Source organism: Solanum stenotomum, chromosome 5, assembly GCF_019186545.1.
Source record: "Solanum stenotomum isolate F172 chromosome 5, ASM1918654v1, whole genome shotgun sequence".
NCBI lineage: Eukaryota > Viridiplantae > Streptophyta > Magnoliopsida > Solanales > Solanaceae > Solanum > Solanum stenotomum.
Genome location: NC_064286.1, coordinates 14,534,041 through 14,553,350, shown reverse-complemented (window position 1 = coordinate 14,553,350; position 19,310 = coordinate 14,534,041). Strand labels below are relative to the sequence as shown.

At 35.8% G+C, this 19,310-nt stretch overlaps 2 protein-coding genes across 2 annotated transcripts; one reads left to right on the top strand and one right to left on the bottom strand.

Annotated features, from left to right (window-relative positions):
* The first annotated feature begins 10,469 nt into the window (after nucleotides 1–10,469).
* LOC125865622 (protein NRT1/ PTR FAMILY 4.5-like) lies at nucleotides 10,470–13,652 on the top strand. Its single transcript, XM_049545827.1, has 6 exons — nucleotides 10,470–10,622; nucleotides 10,728–10,815; nucleotides 11,000–11,217; nucleotides 11,293–11,700; nucleotides 12,377–12,492; nucleotides 12,616–13,652. Exons 1-6 carry the CDS (start codon nucleotides 10,620–10,622, stop codon nucleotides 13,532–13,534), a joined length of 1,752 nt encoding a protein of 583 aa, XP_049401784.1. The 5' UTR covers nucleotides 10,470–10,619; the 3' UTR covers nucleotides 13,535–13,652.
* Nucleotides 13,653–13,808: 156 nt separating this feature from the next.
* LOC125865828 (phosphatidylglycerophosphate phosphatase PTPMT2-like) lies at nucleotides 13,809–19,100 on the bottom strand. Its single transcript, XM_049546083.1, has 6 exons — nucleotides 18,300–19,100; nucleotides 15,728–15,850; nucleotides 15,267–15,360; nucleotides 15,018–15,100; nucleotides 14,852–14,941; nucleotides 13,809–14,387 (listed from the first exon to the last, which is right to left on the bottom strand). The coding sequence occupies exons 1-6, from the start codon at nucleotides 18,513–18,515 to the stop codon at nucleotides 14,052–14,054; spliced, it is 942 nt and encodes a 313-aa protein (XP_049402040.1). The 5' UTR covers nucleotides 18,516–19,100; the 3' UTR covers nucleotides 13,809–14,051.
* Nucleotides 19,101–19,310: the final 210 nt, after the last annotated feature.

Genomic DNA, 19,310 nt, shown 5'->3' with positions numbered 1-19,310 from the left:
TTAACTTTGAAATCAATCACACAATCTACCTTGATACCTCATGTAACATCTCGCAACTAGGAAGAACTAGAAATAAGTTTAAAATCTGGAAATAGTCAATTTTGGAAAGTATGAGGAAATCTAGAATATTTTAAGTAAGTTAAAGTGAGTTTTTGGTCAACTTCAAATGACCATAACTCCTAGCTCAGGATGAGTTAGGTGTAGTTCCAGATATGGTTGGAAATCTCTTGGAATTATCTTTCCAACGCCTCCAAGTTTGCGCGATTCCAAGTTCGTATGAGTAGGTTATCCCTTTTGGAAGTTGGGCTATTAGATTAAGGAAAGTCTAATCCGGGTTTTGGAAGGGTAAACTAGTCATATCCTTACCTACTTTGCCTATTTAGTTTTTAGGAATTAATTGGGGTAAAACAAGACTTTATTCAGTTTAGAAAATTAGAATTTACGCTAGGGATTGGAGAGGAGAAGAAAGAACAGAAAAGAGGAGAGAAATCAAGAAATCGTCAAGAACGTTCAAGATTTGCGAGTGGAATTTGTCGGGGGTGATCCCTACAAGGTATGTGAGATCACATAATGTTGGGTTAGTTTACCCACACGCCAAACTTGTTTCAATTCAGCAAAATTGGAGTTGTTTTAATGTTAAGAAAGTGAAGTTCTTGAAGAACATTGTTGAATTCTTGTTGGTTGATTGTTGAATGCCTAGTGTTGATTTGATTCGTGTTTCTGGGTTGTTTTTTGAGTTAAATCTATTGGGTATTGAGGGTACTAATGATTCTAAGAGTTTGGGGAAAGAACCATTAGAGTTTAGAGATGAAAAACGGAGAAGAAAAGTCGTCAAACACCTGGGTATAGGGGTGGGGCGTCGCTCCAGCCAGTGCGCCCCAAAAGGGTCCCTGAATGTTCACCCTTGGGACAACGCGCCAGCCAGTGCACCCCATACCAGTCCCTGAATGTTGAGGACTGGCGCCCCGCGCCTCTTAGAGCGCCAGGGACGCCAGTTCTCCCCACCTTTTCTTACTTGTTCCTTAGCAATGTACCTATGTTTTCTAGTTGATTCCAACACTCTAATGTACCTACTTCATGAAATCATCCAATACACGAGATCATGAACCTTGAATCCATAATCCAATTCAAGGAAAGTTAAGATCAAAGTCTAAGAAGTCAAGAGTCAAGTCTAGAAGTTAAGAAGCAAGTCAAAACAAAGTTTCCTAAAGTTTTTCAAGAGTGTTTAACAATGTTTTAAATTCATTTTAAGACTCAAGTTTTCAAGTTAAACAAAGAGTAAAGAGTTGAGTTCATTTCTCAAAAAGCTATTAGGGAACTAAGTATTCCCAAAGAAGTTTATAAATGTTTTCACATTTGAGCAATAAAAGGGAACATCGATTCCAAGAGAGCCTTTGGGCTAAGATTTGAGTAATTATCTCAAACTAAAGAAAGAGTTCTGTTTTTAAACATATGAGCTAAGTATGTTTTTGGGAGTAGTATTGAGCACCGATATGGGGATGCGAGATCATATTAACTCAAGTCTCCATAAACCATGTAGCCATCATGGGTATTAATGGGTCATACTTTTTAGATGATCACATAAGTTAAGCTAGTGGATCCACTAAGTTAAGTAGGTTCTATATGACGGCAAAGTATAAGACCGTTCTGGGAGCGTGTCAAAAGACGTTGTATCAGCACTTAGGCTCATAGTGGTGGTTGTCGGTTAGAGAAACTCCACCTAAACTATATTACTTTGTATATGAGTAAAGTTGAGTTTGTTATTGCATTTCTTTAATGAACTAAGTTACTTTTACTGTTTTATAAATCTTTTCATATAATGCATGTGTTTCATTGCTTTATTCTGAGTTACGTTTATTCATGAGTTGAGAAGAGTCAAGGTAAGTGTTTTCTTCTGATTCCTTTCAAGCCTATATCTTGTTTTAGCATTCCAACTCGCATACTCGTACATTCAATGTACTGATGCCAATTGGCTTGCATTTTCTTATGATGCAGACACAGGTAACCAGGATCAGCTTGAGCATTCAGAGTCTGTTGGTGAGCCTCCTTGCATTCCGGAGGACTCCTTTATTTTCTTTCTAGTCTTTCAGATGTTAGGATGATCGGGGGTCCTGTCCCGACATCCCTCTTTGTTTTAGAGGCTTCGTAGATAGTTATTAGTCAGACGTCTTTACATTATCATTTCATATGTTAAGACTTGAGTTGCCATTTTGGCCAAGTTGAATGTTGACCATTAAACATTCTGAGTTATTTCACTAAAGTTATTTAAGTAAGTTTATTTGATTATAGTAAAATGTTTAGAGTCTTCTGCTGAGTCAGTAAGCCAGGCCAAGTGTTCGCTTGGGGCTAGCAATGGTCTTCGAGTGCCAACCACGTCCAGGGTGTAGGCTCGAGGCGTGACACCTCAAAACACTATCTTCCCCTTGTTCAAAAGCCATCACTTTTTGCTTATGAACATGTGCCTTTAATTCAAGCAAAATAGGGTCTTGGTCTTGCTTATCTTTTACTTCTGACACTAATGATGATTCAACCCCATTCATCACCACTACTCCTCCTTTTATGGAATCCATTAGTTGAACTCCTAGCCTTGCAAGTCTATGCTTCTCTTTTGCTAACTTTTTCTTACCTTTCTCAAAATGGGCAGTACTACACATAGATAATCTACTCAAGGCATCAACAACAACATTAGCCTTACCTGGGTGATAAAGAATACTCATGTCATAATCTTTGAGTAACTATAACCACCTTCTCTGTCTAAGATTAAGCTCTTTCTAACTAAACACATATTGAAGACTCTTGTGATCGGTGAACACATCCACATGCACACCATAAAGATAATGGCTCCATATTTTCAAAGCAGATACTACGGCAGCCAACTCTAGATTATAGGTTGGGTAGTTCTTCTCATGAACCTTCAATTGTCTGGAGGCATAAGCTATTACTTTGCCATTCTGCATTAGTACACAACCCAAACCAACTCTAGACGCATCACAATATACAACAAAGTCTTGCGTACCTTTTGGTAAGGTCAACACTGGGGCAGTAGTCAACCTCTTTTTCAATTCCTGAAAGCTTTTCTCACAAACTTCAGACCATTGAAACTTTACTGTTTTCTGAGTCAACTTGGTCAAAGGGGACGAAATAGACGAGTACCCCTCTACGAACCTTCTATAATATCCATCCAAACCCAAGAAACTTCTAATATCAGTTGGAGATGTGGGTCTAGGCCAATTCTGTACTACCTCTATCTTTTGGGTATCAACTCTAATTCCATCACTAGAAACTATGTGGCCCAAGAATGCCACAGACTCAAGCCAAAACTCACATTTAGAGAACTTAGCATATAACTCCTTATCTTTCAAAATCAGAAGAACTATTCTGAGATGACAAGCATGATCTTCTTCAATCCTTAAATAGATTAGTATGTCATCAATGAAGACGATAATAAACATATCTAAATAAGGTTTGAAAACTCTATTCATAAGGTCCATGAACGCTGCAGGTGCATTGGTCAAACCAAAGGACATGACCAAAAACTCATAATGGCCATAACGGGTTCTGAAAGTTGTCTTTGGAATATCACATTCCCTTACTCTTAATTGATGGTAGCCAAATCTGAGGTCTATCTTAGAGAAACAAGTGGCACCCTGAAGTTGATCGAAAAGATCGTCAATCCTTGGAAAAGTAATACTTATTCTTGATGGTAACCTTGTTCAACTGACGGCAATCTATACACATCCTAAGGGAACCATCTTTCTTTTCCACAAATAGGACCGAAACGCCCCAAGGTGAGATACTTGGTCGAATGAAACCTTTCTCTAAAAAATTTTTCAAATGCTCTTTAAGCTCTTTCAACTCTACTGGTGCCATTCTATGTGGGGGAATTGAGATAGGACAAATATCTGGAAGAATGTCTATACCGAAGTCTATTTTTCTCTCAGGAGGGACTCCGGGAAGATCATCAGGAATGACTTCTGCAAACTCTTTTACTACTGAAACTGACTGAATAAGAGGTATCTCAACACTAGAGTCATTAACTCAAACTAAGTGCTAGACACACCCCTTGGAAATTAACTTTCTCGCCTTAAGGTACGAAATAAAACAACATTTAGGCACTGTTGAACTGTTCTTCAACTCTATAACTAGTTCACTGGAAACTGGAACTTGACTACTCGAGTTCTACAATCAATTGATGCATAATAGGCATAAAGTCAGTCCATACCTAGAATGACATCAAAATCTACCATGTCTAACTCAACTAAATCAGCCATGGTACTCTTGTGATTGACGGAAATGGAACAATCACGATAGACTCTTTCTGCTAGAATAAACCCACCATCAGATGTAGAAACACTGAAGGGCTCAAGAAGTTGCTCAGGAAGAATATCAAAATTGAAGACTTGGATCATACCAGTGACAACATCTGGCGAATCCTTTTGCTCTCGGCGACTAGCGATAGCATAAATATGGTTTCCTTCTCCGCCTTCCCTTGAAGTAGCTCATCTAGATGCAGCTCTTTCTGGTGGAACAACTGAAGAAGGCTGGGCTCTATTTCCCCCATTATCATTACCCTGTCTGCTATTAGGACACCCTCTCATAAAATGACCGTTCTAGCCACACTTGAAACAAGTAGTGGCGTCATAATGACACACCCTTGAGTGCTCCTACCACACTTAGCACATGCAGGAGTCTTAGTACCTCGTTGTGCCTTACTACCTTGCGAATGCATAGGTCTAACTCTGAAATTCTGACTATTGTACTCACATTTGTCCCTTGGTACAGGTGCACTAACATATGATGGAGCAGGCCCTTTCTTCTTATATTGGAAAGAAAATCGGTTCGCATTACTCTTTTGCTGCCCAGATTCATTCCATGATGTATTAGCCCTCTTATTCTCAAACTCTTCTCTATCCTTTAGCTGGTTCTTCTCAACTTGTTGCATATTGATCATCAACCTTGCTATGCCCATGTAACCTATTAGCATGGCTGTCTTACTTTCCTCACTTGATAGATGAGTCAACCCAATAACAAACAGATTCATCCCACTCCTCATGTCGACAACTATCTCTTTGCTTCTCTTAGCTCAAGGGGAAAGAAACGCCCATGAAGGCACTCTCAACCATAGGCCAGCTCAAAATCGGTTACGCGTAAGCACGAGTTAGAAAGAGACTTTTATAGAGATACACTCTATCGAACGAAGTGAATATGAAAGAAGTGAAGGAATTCCTAAATGTTGCAGCCTCTTAATTATAGATGTGGCGTGCTTCACACCGATAACTAGGACTCTATAGACACGACTTCATAGACTCCCTAGGACTCTTGAACTATGTGGTCTGATACCAAGTTTGTCACGCCTCGAGCATACATCCCGAACATGGCTGGTACTTGAGAACTATTGCTGGCCCCAAACGAACCCTTGGCCTAGCTTACTTACACAGCGGAAGACTCTAAGAATTATTACAATGATCAAATGCACATACTCAATTGTTTAATAAAATAACTTAGAATGTTTAAAAGTCAACATTCAACTTGGCCAAAATGGTAACTCAAGTCTTAACATATGAAATGATAATGTAAAGACAACTGAACTACTAACTGTCTATGAAGCCTCTAAAACAAAGAGGGATGTCAGGACAGGACCCCCGATCATCCTAATAGCTGAAAACTAGAAAGCAAATGATAAAAGAGTCCTCCGGAATGCAAGGAGGCTCACCAACTGACTTTGAGTGCTCAACCTGATCAACGAGGCGCTGGATGTTGATCCTAGTTACCTGCGTATGCATCATAAGACGATGCAGGCCAACTGACATCATTACATTAAATGTACGAGTGTGCGAGTTGGAATGCTAAACACAACTTAAGCTTGAAAAGGATCTGGAAGGAACAATTACCTTGGCTTTACTCAACTCCTGAATAACTTAACTCAATATAAAACAATAAAGATATGCAATAAATAGAAAGCTTGTAAAACAATGGAAAACAACTTAGTTCTTTAAAGAAAAATGCAATAACAAACTCAGTGTTACTCATATAATAAAGTAATATAGTTTCTGTGGGAGTTTCTCTAACCGACAACCACCATTATACGCCTAAGTGGTGATACAACGTCTTGCCCACGCTGCCAGAACTGTCCTATACTTTGTCGTCATATAGAACGCTTAACTAAGTGGATCCACTAGTCTATGCTAAAAGCATCTTAAGGATTCATCTAAAAAGTATGATCCTTTACTACCCATGATGGCTACATGGTTTATGGAGACGTGAGTTATCTGAACTCAAACTCATCCCCATATCGGTGCTTAATACTACTCCCAAAATATACTTAGCTCATATGTTTGTAAAAATAAAACTCTTTCTTTGGTTTGAGATAATTACTCAAAACTTAGCTTAAAAGCTCTCTTGGAAATCTCAGTTTCCTTTCTTGCTCAAATGTATAAACATTTTAATTCTTGGAAATACTTAGTTCCCGTATAATCTTACTCTTTACTAAAAACTAGCTCAAAGACTCTTTTGAAAATCTCAGTTTCCTTTCTTGTTTAAATATGAAAATATTTACTCTTTGGGAATACATACTCCCGATATACTCTTTTGAAGAAATGCACTTCAAACTTTACTCTTTACTCAACTCAAAACTTAAGTCTTAAAACAAAGTTAAAACATTTGTAAAAGACTTTCGGAAATTTTATGAACTTCTCTTAACTAGGCTCTTGACTTCTCTTGACTTGACTCTTGACTTCTCTTTACTTGATTCTTAACTTCTCTTGACTTGACTCTTAACTTTCCTTAAATTGAATTATGGATTCAAAGATTGTGATTTGTGATAGGAAAGATCTCATGATGTTTAGGAATGATTTTAGGTAGCTAAACATTAGAAATGATCAAGAATTCACTACCTGGAAACTAGTCCGTGATGCGGAGGTGTATTTAAATTTTGGTCGCGAAAATAATTTTTAAGGTAGAGAGGTCCGCGTCCTTGCCGCGACGCGAAGGGAAAATTACGCTTCTGAGGAACAGGTTCGCTACGCGGAACAGGTACCCAGCTTCTTCCCGATTTGTTCCTTGTTCATTTTCTAACCCCAATTCGCCTAAACTCGATTCTTTTCTCAAATTCCCTTTAGATTCAGATACCCAGTATGTATACACAAGAATCTAACTCAAACAACTGAAGGAACCAACATTTTAACCTCAAGGAACTCCTCAATCTCAACTTAACTCAAGAACGAAGGCCAATTTCAAGAACACCATTCAAGATTCATCAACTGTCAACTTTCTAGAACAAACTTCGTTGAAATTAACATGATTGGCACGTGGGTGAACGAACCCAACGCTATGAAAGACTCACATACCTCTTTAGGGATCAATCCTTGTCGAAATCTACAAGCTAAACCTTCAAGAACGACGAACTTTGCTCTTTCTCCTCTTTTCTCCTCTTGCGTTCTTTCTCCAAAAACCCTAGCGTAAATTTCCAATTGTTTAAACTGAACCATTTCAGTTTAGACTCCAATTTAATTGCTAAAAATAAATTAACTTAATTGGATGGTGAAAAGACCATAATGCCCTTCTAAAATTCGGATTGGACTTTCCTTATTTGAACAACCCAACTTCCAATGGGCATAACTCACTCATACTAACTCGGAATCGCGCAAACTTGGCAGTATTGAAAAGATTATTCCAAGATCTTTCCTATGATATTTGGGAACACACCTAACTCATCATGAGCTAGGAGTTATGGTCGTTTGAAGTTGACCAAAAACTCAAACTTCACTTAACTTGACCAATTTTCTAGATTTTTATTATTTCCAAAAATCACTCATTCTAATTCTAGTTCTTTCTAGTTCTTTCAATTTGCTAGATGTTACAGCGGGTTTAAGGTTGTGCGGGGCGGGTGGGATGCAGAATGGGTTGAAGTGGATTTTTTAAAACTTATGCGGGGCGGGGCGGGTTGCCGGTATATGTGATTTTCTATGGGTTTAAATTTAGTTTTAATTTTTTACATGTTATAAGAATGATAGAGAATTATTTATTAAGATAATTTCTTTCAAGCTACTAAAATATTCAAGATAGTAAATGAAAATGGTTCAATAAAAAATAATTCAATTTCTTACATGTTTCCCAATTGACCTCTAAAAAATAAAATTTTAAGTCACTATCCTATTAAATTAATACAACTTAATGAAAAAATGATTTTATTTTTATGAATTGTATTTTTAGTATCAAACTTAACTAGAAAAAGAAAATATTAAAAAAATATGCGAGGCGGGTTCATGCAGAGCGGGTCTATGCAGGGTGGGGTGGAGCGGGTTGAAAATAAAAAAAATGTTATGTGGGGCGGGGCTGAGCGGGGTGGATTAAAAATTTTGTTTGTTAAACTCAACCCGCACCGCCCCTACCCCACACCACCCCATTGTCATCCATATTCAGAACTCTGAAAAAATATTACTAGTTCCATCTTTTAGGGTTCTAACAGAATTACACCTCAGATGTAATCACTATTCACAAATTCTATTATTAACCAAAATGCTAATTTTTTTAGTAACAATCGTCTCTAGTTTGATCATTGATGTCAGGAAAATCTTAGAAAGAATATTCTCATGCTAAATTCCTGAAAATAACCAATTCCTCACTTGCTGGATGATACTACTACTAGTAAAATGCAGACAGACTCATGCATTTAATTATTATTATTTTTTTAATTGAGACTTTTTTCCCCAATTTATTACATTTGACTAAAATTGTAGTATTATTTAGTCATTATATGTCAAATAATTCTTGCAGATCAAATTAATGAGTTGAAGACAAAATAAAAGCTGTCAGTTTTTAAGGTTCCATCACACCAAGATAGATATTCATAAAGAAATCAATTGCGCAAATATACTAGTTTAAACAATTATTCCCTCAGCTCCCTCCATTTTTATTTGTTCATGTTTAGATAATAATTTTATTAGTATATCATTCTTATTAATTATAAATTAATTACATATTAAAGAATTAATAATATTTAATTACAAAGATAAATTAAATATAAAATAATAAATTATATTTTTTTTTCTTTTTTAAAATTAAATAAATAACTATTTTTAATATACAGAATAATTAAATATTGAGAAATAGAGTATATATCACGCAAAATTATGGAATAAGTGAATTATAACGAGCTAGCTTCATGTGTTAAATCACTAATCAAGTAGTTATCCTGTCGTTTTTAAGTCCAAAATTGACATGACTAGACTAACGTACTAATTGTTATGCTCTGACAAGAGAAACCTTACAGATTTTCTTGAAACTTTCAAAGCTAGATGGCATTTAATTCAGAGAAGTATCTTAATTAGAAAGACAGTTCATCAAACAAGAATGGATGTTTTATTTGGTGGAGCTGTAGGATATATGTCTTGTACACAAATCCAGGTCGTCTACTTCCACAAGGAACAATATTTCACGAAGTGTGTCCAGGTGTTAAAGTGTTAATGCTCTTCTTCTAAAAGTGTGTCTAAGATTTGCGTGCTACTAAGATTTGAACACACAAATACTTTAAGGTGTGTCTTTGCTTTTTAGAGGCGCTTAAAACCACTGGACTATAGCATACAGTTGTGTCAAGGGTGTCCAGAATATGTTATTTAACCACTTTGTTTATCATTATACGTGTATATACATTATAATTTTCCAACGAATGATGTCTAATTGGACACCCTAACATGAGTGTAGCTACGCCACTGAAAATTTGTGTCCTACGCGATATCTTACGTGTATTATACCACACATAACCCGCATGTCTATTTGTTTGTTCAATTTTATACAAGTTTAAGTGTTTACTCGTGCACACTCAAAGTTGAAAGACATAAATGTCAACAAAGGTCAAGTTAAATGACATATTTGTATGTTTTTTTTAAATATTACTATTCCATCCATTTTTGCTTGTACATCATTGACTTGACACACAAGTAATAAATAAAATAATAATTTTTTAAATTGAACAATTAAAAATAATAGATACGGAAGGAGTATCTAAAAGAAGGGATTGGACAAAAGAATAGTGTTTGAGGGAAGTTCATGCATTATATTATACATTTGATTTTGGAGAAAAGTAGTTGAATTTTAACCCTGGTGACCCCAGCCAAAATTTTGCTTTCAACTCCTCTGGACTTTTGGGTCCATGAAGGTTCTGCTTTACCTAGATTTGGCTTTGTTAGACAAGCCATGTAGAAGTGGGCAAAAGATGTTATATCTACTTTAGCAATATGTGTGCCCACAATATCACTACTAGCTAGATAATGCAATCAATAAGTGAAGTGAGGATAATAAACTACTATTCTATAGGCAAAAAGTTGTCACAACTCATAGTTACAATGTAATTTCAACAGGATATATATATAATTAAATCTTTAATAAAAAGTTAGATACTTTAGTATAGGGTGCCCACAACCCATAGTTTGTGCTATTATGACCATTGTCAAAGTGAAGATAAATGCCAGCCATATCATAATCATGAACATCAACTAACAAATTCCATTATATAATTAGAACCTGGCCTTTATAATACTTCTTCACTCAAATATTTTAGCACTTACAAGTCCTAAAACCACTTTGGCAGTTATTGGTCTAACTGACAATTCTCTGCCACCATGGTCAGTACTCAGTTCTTGCTCCCCCTCNCCCCCCCCCCCCCCCCCCCCAAAACAAAAAATTAATTATTATTTTTTTTGTTGGTTCTTTGTTTTGTGTTTTGTCAGGAGGAAGGTACAAAGTTAGAGTACAATTCTGTAAGGAATTGCAAAATGAAAGGAAAAGGTGGATTTAGAGCTTCTTCCTTCATCTATGGTAATGTATTTGTATTAAGTAATAAATTCATTAAATGTATACCAATAGCAAAAGGTATCACTTTCTTCCCAAAAAATGCAAGTTCCGCCATCAGCACACCCAACAAGAAACATATACTTGATGTGTTGCACTGTAAAAATTCAAAACCCATAAAGTTGAAATTCAATTTGATTTTAATTTGTAGGTTTTGTGGGATTAGACAACATTGGATTTGTAGCAAACATGGTGAGCATGGTACTATACTTGTCATTCAAGATGCATTTCGACCTGAGTGGTTCAGCCAACACGGTCACCAACTTGTTAGGCTCAACATATTTGCTCTCTATAATTGGTGGTTTCATTTCTGATACTTACCTCAACAGATTCAACACCATTATCATTTTTGGAACTGCTGAAATACTTGTAAGTTTAATTTATTTATTGATCAATCGATGTAGAATTATGGATGAGTTATTAATGGTTACATACATTAATTAGGCATGGGCGTTGATGACAATTCAAGCTCGTTACTCATTTTTGCAACCAAAGGCAAATTCATTAGAAGGTGGAATAGCAGTATTGTTCTATGTATCAGTGTGTTTGTTAGCATTGGGTACTGGTGGTGTTAGGGGAGCTTTACCAGCATTGGGTGCAGATCAATTTGATGAGAATAATTCAAAAGGAGCAGTTGGAAAATACTTCAACTGGCTATTGTTAAGCTCAGTGTCAGGTTCAGCTATTGGTGTAACAATTATTGTTTGGATTAGCACTAACAAAGGTTGGTGGATGGGTTTCCTCATTAGTTTTGCTACTACTTTTCTTGGTTTCATTATTTTTATCTTTGGAAAGCCATTCTATCAACTTCAACTTCCTGCTCAAACCCCACCACTTACAAGGATACTCCAGGTATCTTTCTTTTTTATTTTATTCATCTTACATTTTAATAAACATGTCCTTTAATCTGGTTATCCGATCATACCTATGCCCTTTAAATTTTGAGCGTACACAAAATTATATAAAGTTGAACAAGCAGTACTTGATACTCCCTCCGTCCCATTTTATGTGAGGTAATTTGACTCGGCACGGAGTTTAAGAAAGAAAAGAAGACTTTTAAAATTTGTGGTCCAAAATGAATGAAATAAATTTGTGTGGCTGTAAATCATTTCATTAAGGGTAAAATAGACATTTTATAGTTAAATTGTTACTTAATATAGAAATGTGTCATTCTTTTTTGGACTAACTAAAAAGGAAAGTAAGTCACGTAAGTTGGGACAAAAGGAGTACATGTTTTCTATGTGGGGTCTCACATGGATTGCCAAGTTGTCTACATATACTACAACATATAAAGGATTTAGCGATAATAATAAATATGAGTATTTATAACCATCACTCTATATAAATGTTTAGCGACACTGAATGCAATGACATAATTCAATTCCCGCAAGTGCTACTTGTTCAATTATGTATCTACTTAGACACATCTAAAATTAAAGGATATAAATGTCAATTAAAGCCAAATTAAAAGATATGTTTATGTATAATGTCAATTAATTAACGATTTATTATAATAATAATTATATAGGTTATCGTTGCGGCGATCAGAAACCGAAAGCTGCAATTACCAGATAACCCTGAACAATTGTATGAGAAAGACTCAGATTCATCAGACCCAAAAATTGCTCATACTAATCAATTCAGGTAATGTAATAATTATATCTTAACTAATTAATTAAGGCCTATATATATAATTTGAATAGAAGAAAATGACGTTTTACATGTCTATTATGTATGAAACTGAAAATCTCTTGTGCATGGATGCAGGTGTTTAGACAAAGCTGCAGTTGTTCCAAAAAGTGTTGAAATAACAGAATGGAGAGTTTGCACAGTGAGTAAAGTGGAAGAAGTGAAAATAGTAACAAGAATGTTGCCTATAATAGGCAGCACCATTATAATGAACACATGTTTGGCACAGCTTCAAACATTCTCAGTCCAACAAGGTTATCGAATGAATCGTCATTTTGGTTCCTTTGAAGTACCAGCACCATCAGTACCAGTCATTCCATTACTCTTCATGTGTATTCTCATACCTATTTATGATTTATTATTCGTCCCATTTGCTCGTAAAATCACAAATCATCCCTCTGGAATCACACAACTCCAACGTGTAGGTGTTGGATTAGTCCTATCCATCATCTCTATGGGTATAGCTGCATTGGTTGAGATAAAAAGGAAGAATCAATCATTGAAAAATCCATTGCAACCTATACATGTGTTTTGGCTATCTTTCCAATATGCAATATTTGGTATTGCTGACATGTTTACATTAGTTGGAATGCTTGAGTTTTTTTACAAAGAAGCACCTATTGGAATGAGGTCACTTTCTACTTCATTTACATGGATTTCACTATCGTTTGGATACTTTTTGAGCAGCGCGTTTGTTGACATTATCAACTCAGTTACTAAAAGAGTTTCTTCAAGTAAAAAAGGATGGTTGGATGGACAAGATTTGGATCAGAATAATTTGCAACTTTTCTATTGGTTTTTGGCTATTCTAAGTTGCCTCAACTTTATAAATTATATTTATTGGGCTTGTTGGTACAAGTATAAATCAGATGATCATCAGACCTCAGCTAATGATATTGTTTTGCCTAAATCAGCTTCTGTTAGTAGGGTGCCATTTCTCAAGGTAGATCATGAAAATGATGTCACACTACAAGGATTGGAGGATCACAAGAATTAAATATGTTTTTAATTAAATGCTTTGTCTTTGTGGGGTGTGTTTTCATTCTTTTTGAGTTGATTGAAATTAATCAGATTGTCAAAGCTTGAAATTAAATGAAGTATCTACTGTTCATTCATCTCATGTTCTTTTAGTTTGCAAATTTTGATGTCATAGTAACTAAAATAATACTAACATTTTTTATGGTTTACAAAACCAAATATAGATATAGTGTGGGTGGTCAAATAAAAAGATATTGCGTTAGACACATCAAAATTCAGTAAATACATGCCTCACGCATTTCCTTACAAAGACAACTCAACTGATTACAGTTATGCCCTTTCGCAACACTTTCATATTATTAAACTACGCACACTTGTTGAATCCTTCTCTTCTCACCAACTTGAAAGTTACATTTCCAACAATTTTGATGTAGCTCCTCAGAAGACACGAAAAAGGGGTTAAAAAGGGAGGAAACATCTAATATTACCACCATCAAAAAGGACAACAGACAATAGCCTAGGACATATATGGCATCTCAATAAACATGGATGTCAACGCCAATACTTCCCAGCTTCTTCGTTGAATGATAGCGAATCCAGAGGTATGAAATCCGAGAAATTGCTGCCTGGCGAGCAACTTGAACTCCTCTACATGCAAGCTTTAAATCCACTAACACTTCGTTACGTGTTAGATCTGACTCAACACTTTCATCATATCCATCAAGGTCACATTCAGAGACTAGAACTACTGAGCCATCATCAAAGACAGCAACTTCTTTTTGAGCTGGAAAGTCGAGCATTTTCGATGAATTATCATCTCCACAAACATCACTATCAGTATTTTTTACTCTTGCGTAGTATTCTTGAACAGCCTGCATATGTATGACGTTTTTAACTTCAGAAAAATAAGAATAGAAAGGACAGGGAATTCTAAGCTATCAAGGAAAGCATTTTAAATACAGTAATATATTCTTCTTCTTTTTGATAACCAAGAAATCCATTGGTTCCAGCTTCCATAAAATGGTGGATTAAATGCCCTCTCATCTACCCCTTCTCCACCTTCAATTCCAGTTTTGGTTCACCAGCCAGGATTCAACTCATGATGGCGTGAGTTATACTATTGCTTTTGTCATTGAACTATTTCCCCGAGGGCAGTAATATATACATATCATAAAAACACAAAAGCACACAAATTTAAAGTCGTGAGGGACCGGCTGACATATTCTAACTCAGATGCACAGAATTGAGCAAGAATATAAGTGCATTGCACTTGGAACAAAAACAACAAGAACAATTAAACCTCAATGCAGAACAGGTATCCTAGCTAAGAGCATACCTGCCACTGAGAGGGGGCCAACAACACCCTTGGTCTGATGGATCTGACGTAATCATAAGCAGCCTCAGGTGTCATGTCCTTGTGTTTGACCTGCTCAAGAGGCATTATTAGAACACAAAATAGCCAAAGCAGATTATAATTGAACACTCTTAGGCGTGGTGCCCACCAGGTAGCAAAGGACAATGGTTGTACTACGCCCACGGCCAGCCTTGCAGTGTACGTATGTTGTCTTACCACAAGATGCATTACCTTCAAAGCCACAAGCATTAAAAGTATGAACGGGCAATCAGAGATAATGCAATGAAACTGCAAAGTCCGGCAATGTAAGATATATACTTGAAACCATGATATATGAAAACTGGGAAAAGATTCTTATCATCATTACTTACTTAAGAGCTGGGTGAAAAATACTTACTGTAGATGAATTCTATAGCTCGGTCAATATCTCCATCTGATGGTGCAAAAAGATAGTCTCTGGTAGGAATCACCAAGTGATTGATGTCATGATCCTAAAAAAAAAAAAGAGGGGGCATCAATGGAATGAAAAATTGTTGCAAATCACCACCTTTTAAGAATGATAGGAAACGTTGGAACTTCTCGCTAATGTGCACTACTTACATAGCATTAGGCACAAACATATGGGACCAAGTATGTTTTCTCTAGTTGTAATTCATTCCTTCACATACTACATGCTTTAATTAAGAGTTTCACTCAAAATATGTATATAGACATATAACAATCCAGTCATCTTCTTTCAATCCTGTTACTGACCTATCGTAGTAAATAACAACCACTTCTTAACAAGCAATTTTAATACATAATGAAATGTAATGACTAAAAAGATGGTGATAATAAGAAAGTGGGCTTAGACAGTACAAGATATAACGACGTTGAGACCAAAGTCTCATATGATTCATTCAACGTAACCACTCCAGCAACACCTAGAGCCTTCAAGCGAGGGACATCAGCAGGAAATGGAACAGCTCCTAACAGTATGAACTGAAAAATAGAAAATTAATCAATAAAAACAAACAACACCTCAATCAACTGAAAACAAAAAGTGAAAGAAAAGATAAATGGTTAGACCCCAATGTATGATTCAATATATGCATTTTACTTTTGAGAGACAATACTTCAGAGATATGATCTGCTCTGATAAAAGGACAGATAACAAAAGAATGAACTGAGAAAACTCTAAAACCCACAATATGGTAGTGCATGAACAAATATTAACAACAGCTCAAATTCACATGGTAGCTGTATATAAATGAAATTTTTGTTGAAAGCAGCTCGAATCAATAAACCAGAAATGCTGACAAGTCTACAAGAACTGCAAATATTTGGATCAAGAATTGGGAGGGGAGAGAGATTGGATAACGAAAAGGAATGGAAGTGAAAGGACAGTGGCAAAATAAGAGGGACAGGCTATTAAAACTCTTTCCTAAAAGGATACTAATTTTCTTCTCCTTACATTTGCTTTACACCCAATTCAAAATACTTGTGTAACTCTTTTGTATCCTCTAGGTTCCTTTTTCATTCAGTACAATTTGGCCCAACAACAACATACCCCATGAAATCCCACGTAGTAGGGTCTGGGGATGGTAGAGTGTACGTCAACATTACCTCTACCTCGTTGAGAGGTTGTTTCTGAAATACCCTCTGCTCAAGTAAAGCAAATCATAGTAGTAATGGAAAGAAAAAACGACAATGGAGAAAAACATGACAACTAATAGGAAAGCAAGGGGGAACATATATGTAAGGAACCGTAACATCAACAAGAAGGCGTGATTACCTAAACCTAGTAAACAGCACATGATAATAGATACCAAAAGCCCAAGATTGCATTAATAGGCTCATACTATGACAAACACGGTGCTCTAGGCTGCCACCAAGCCAGAGACTACATGAATAGGCTAATACTAAGACAACATTCGACTACCTTCTAACCTTCTACCCTTATCCTGACCTCCACACCCTCTTATCTAAGGTCATGTCCGCGGTAAGATTAAGTACAATCTGGCCATATCACGCAAATTGGTGCCACTGTCCGGTAAAAGAATCCTAAATTTTATACTTCTTGAACACCCAGTCATTTTAATCTTGAAATGTAAAAACTTAGGAAACGGTTTCTTCAAATATCACAACCTATCCCGAGAAAGCAAAGGACAAGGGGAGTAAACAGGATGATGATATGCAATCACCTCCCGCACAAAATAAGAGAATACACAGCGAACACATAATTTACAACTCTAAATTGAAAGAAGAAGGGTAGAGGAGAATAGGTACAGAATTAATCAAATTCACCAAACCAAAGCAGCTAAAGGTATTAGAGAATCTGTGAAAAATGGAGCATTATAAATTAATGTCAACAACTGTTACAGTGGCACATCTGGACCTCCAACACTGCATTTCTACAACGGTGACATAGAAAAGGTATCAACTTCTTAGAAAACCTCTTATATTAAATACTCAGCACTAATTTTTCCATGTTAAGCACCAAAGCAATGAGAGGACGTTAGAGAAAACAATCCAACCATATGCATTGCAACTTAATACTAAGATAGCATATCCTATAACGGATCTCTCTGACAACCACTGAAGTTTCTCTGATTACAGCAGTTGCATCTCATAATTTTGTACTTACTCGTGACAAATTTTGAGCCAAGCTACTAGTTTTAGAGCCTAACAATCTACAAACTGATTTATGAACACCTAATGGGAAATTAAAAGGATAACTAAACATCCCATAAATATGTGGTCGAAATATTAGATGCATAAACTCTATATAAAAGTGAGTAACAAATCACGCCCTAATGTAGAAGGTGATTTTGAGGCAGTAAAGGTTAAAGAACTTTTGAGAACATTCACATCTATAACTTGATTTTCCTTTAGGCCTTCCCAAGTAATATTATTAATGGAATATTTGAACAAGTAACATGGACAATAGTTTATCAAGTTAAAAGAGTGCAGCTCCAATTGTAGCTCTCGATTGAAGTTACTATCAAGAGAGCAATGCACAGATGAAACAAATGATAAGGGAGGGATAATCTCCTCGACGCCAGCCAAGAGGTTGGATTCAAGTCACCAAGGGAGAAAAGTGGAAAAAGCTACCGTTGTCTCCTTGACGGGGCAATGGGTATTGCGTATGGGGTTTACTGTTTAAAATGACAAAGAAAGATAACAAATGAAAGAGCAATACTAAGAACTTGATCCTGGCTTACTTGGACTAGTCAAACTATGTGTCACATCTTAAAGTCAATAACATTTACTTCTATTATAAATTGAAGAAGTCTAATTACCAACACAGGAGATGTTAGGAAAAATGACATTGACCAACTAATATTATACAATGCAATATGAAATTAGAACTTAAAATCAATATACACATAAACAACAACAATAATTTGTAATAGTAAGCAAGATGAATACAGATAGGTACAAATGATACCTCATCAACCCTATCCCACCATCGAAACTCGGTCTGAATCTTGTTTCTCACAACATTATACAGCAATGTAGGATAAAAAAGAGCACGAGCCCCTGCTCCAACCAAAGCCCTTTTCGCATCCGAAACAGCCAATGGACCTTCACAAGTATCATCACAAAACTTCTCCTCCATGTTTACTACTTCCCCATCCTCCTCCTTCAGTTCTTCAATATACATTTTTCTATTTTGCACTAAACAAAACCCTCAAAAATAATTTGGATCCAAACTTAATAAAAAGGTCCAATCTTTATTCCTATACAGTATGAATAGAAAGACCCAGAACCTGAAAAAATGAATTAAGTAATTAAAAAGCACATGAACAGAAGAAATTAGAAACCCAGAAAAATAAATTCAATTCAGGCACCAGTTTACTCACCAAAACTGAAATCAAATGCAGCAAAAAACTAAACTGGACAAAAATTGCACATATTCCAACAGCAAGATAAAACCCAAAAAGAATTGGATTGAAGCATGTATCTTTTCCAAGCCATATTTAATTTAATAACAAGAACAAGAAACAAGAAACTCAATCCCCCAAAAAGGAAGAAAATTGATGTATGGACTAAAACAATAAAATCAAGAAACAAGAATTCCAAAAAGAAAAAAAGAAGAGAAATTTGATGGGTTGAAGAAAGGTTCTTGGTTGTTGGGTGAAATCTAATTGTTCAAAGGGCATATAGAGTGGGTGACTTTCTCTCTCTAACAATTTTTGTGACTTTCTCTCTCTTTTTTCTATACCTTTCCTTTTCTCTCAACAGACAAACTCTCTTGTCTAAGAGGCCCTGTACATGCAATCAATTTTAGAAAACACACATTATTTTGTAAAATCAGATTACCCTTAATATTAATTATTCATTTCTTAATTTAGATATAAAATTATATACTTTCTCGGTGAAGCTTTCTAAAAAAAAATTCAATATCCAAAATAATTGAATTGTTCAGAGTTCGAGATGGATATTTGAAAATAAAATC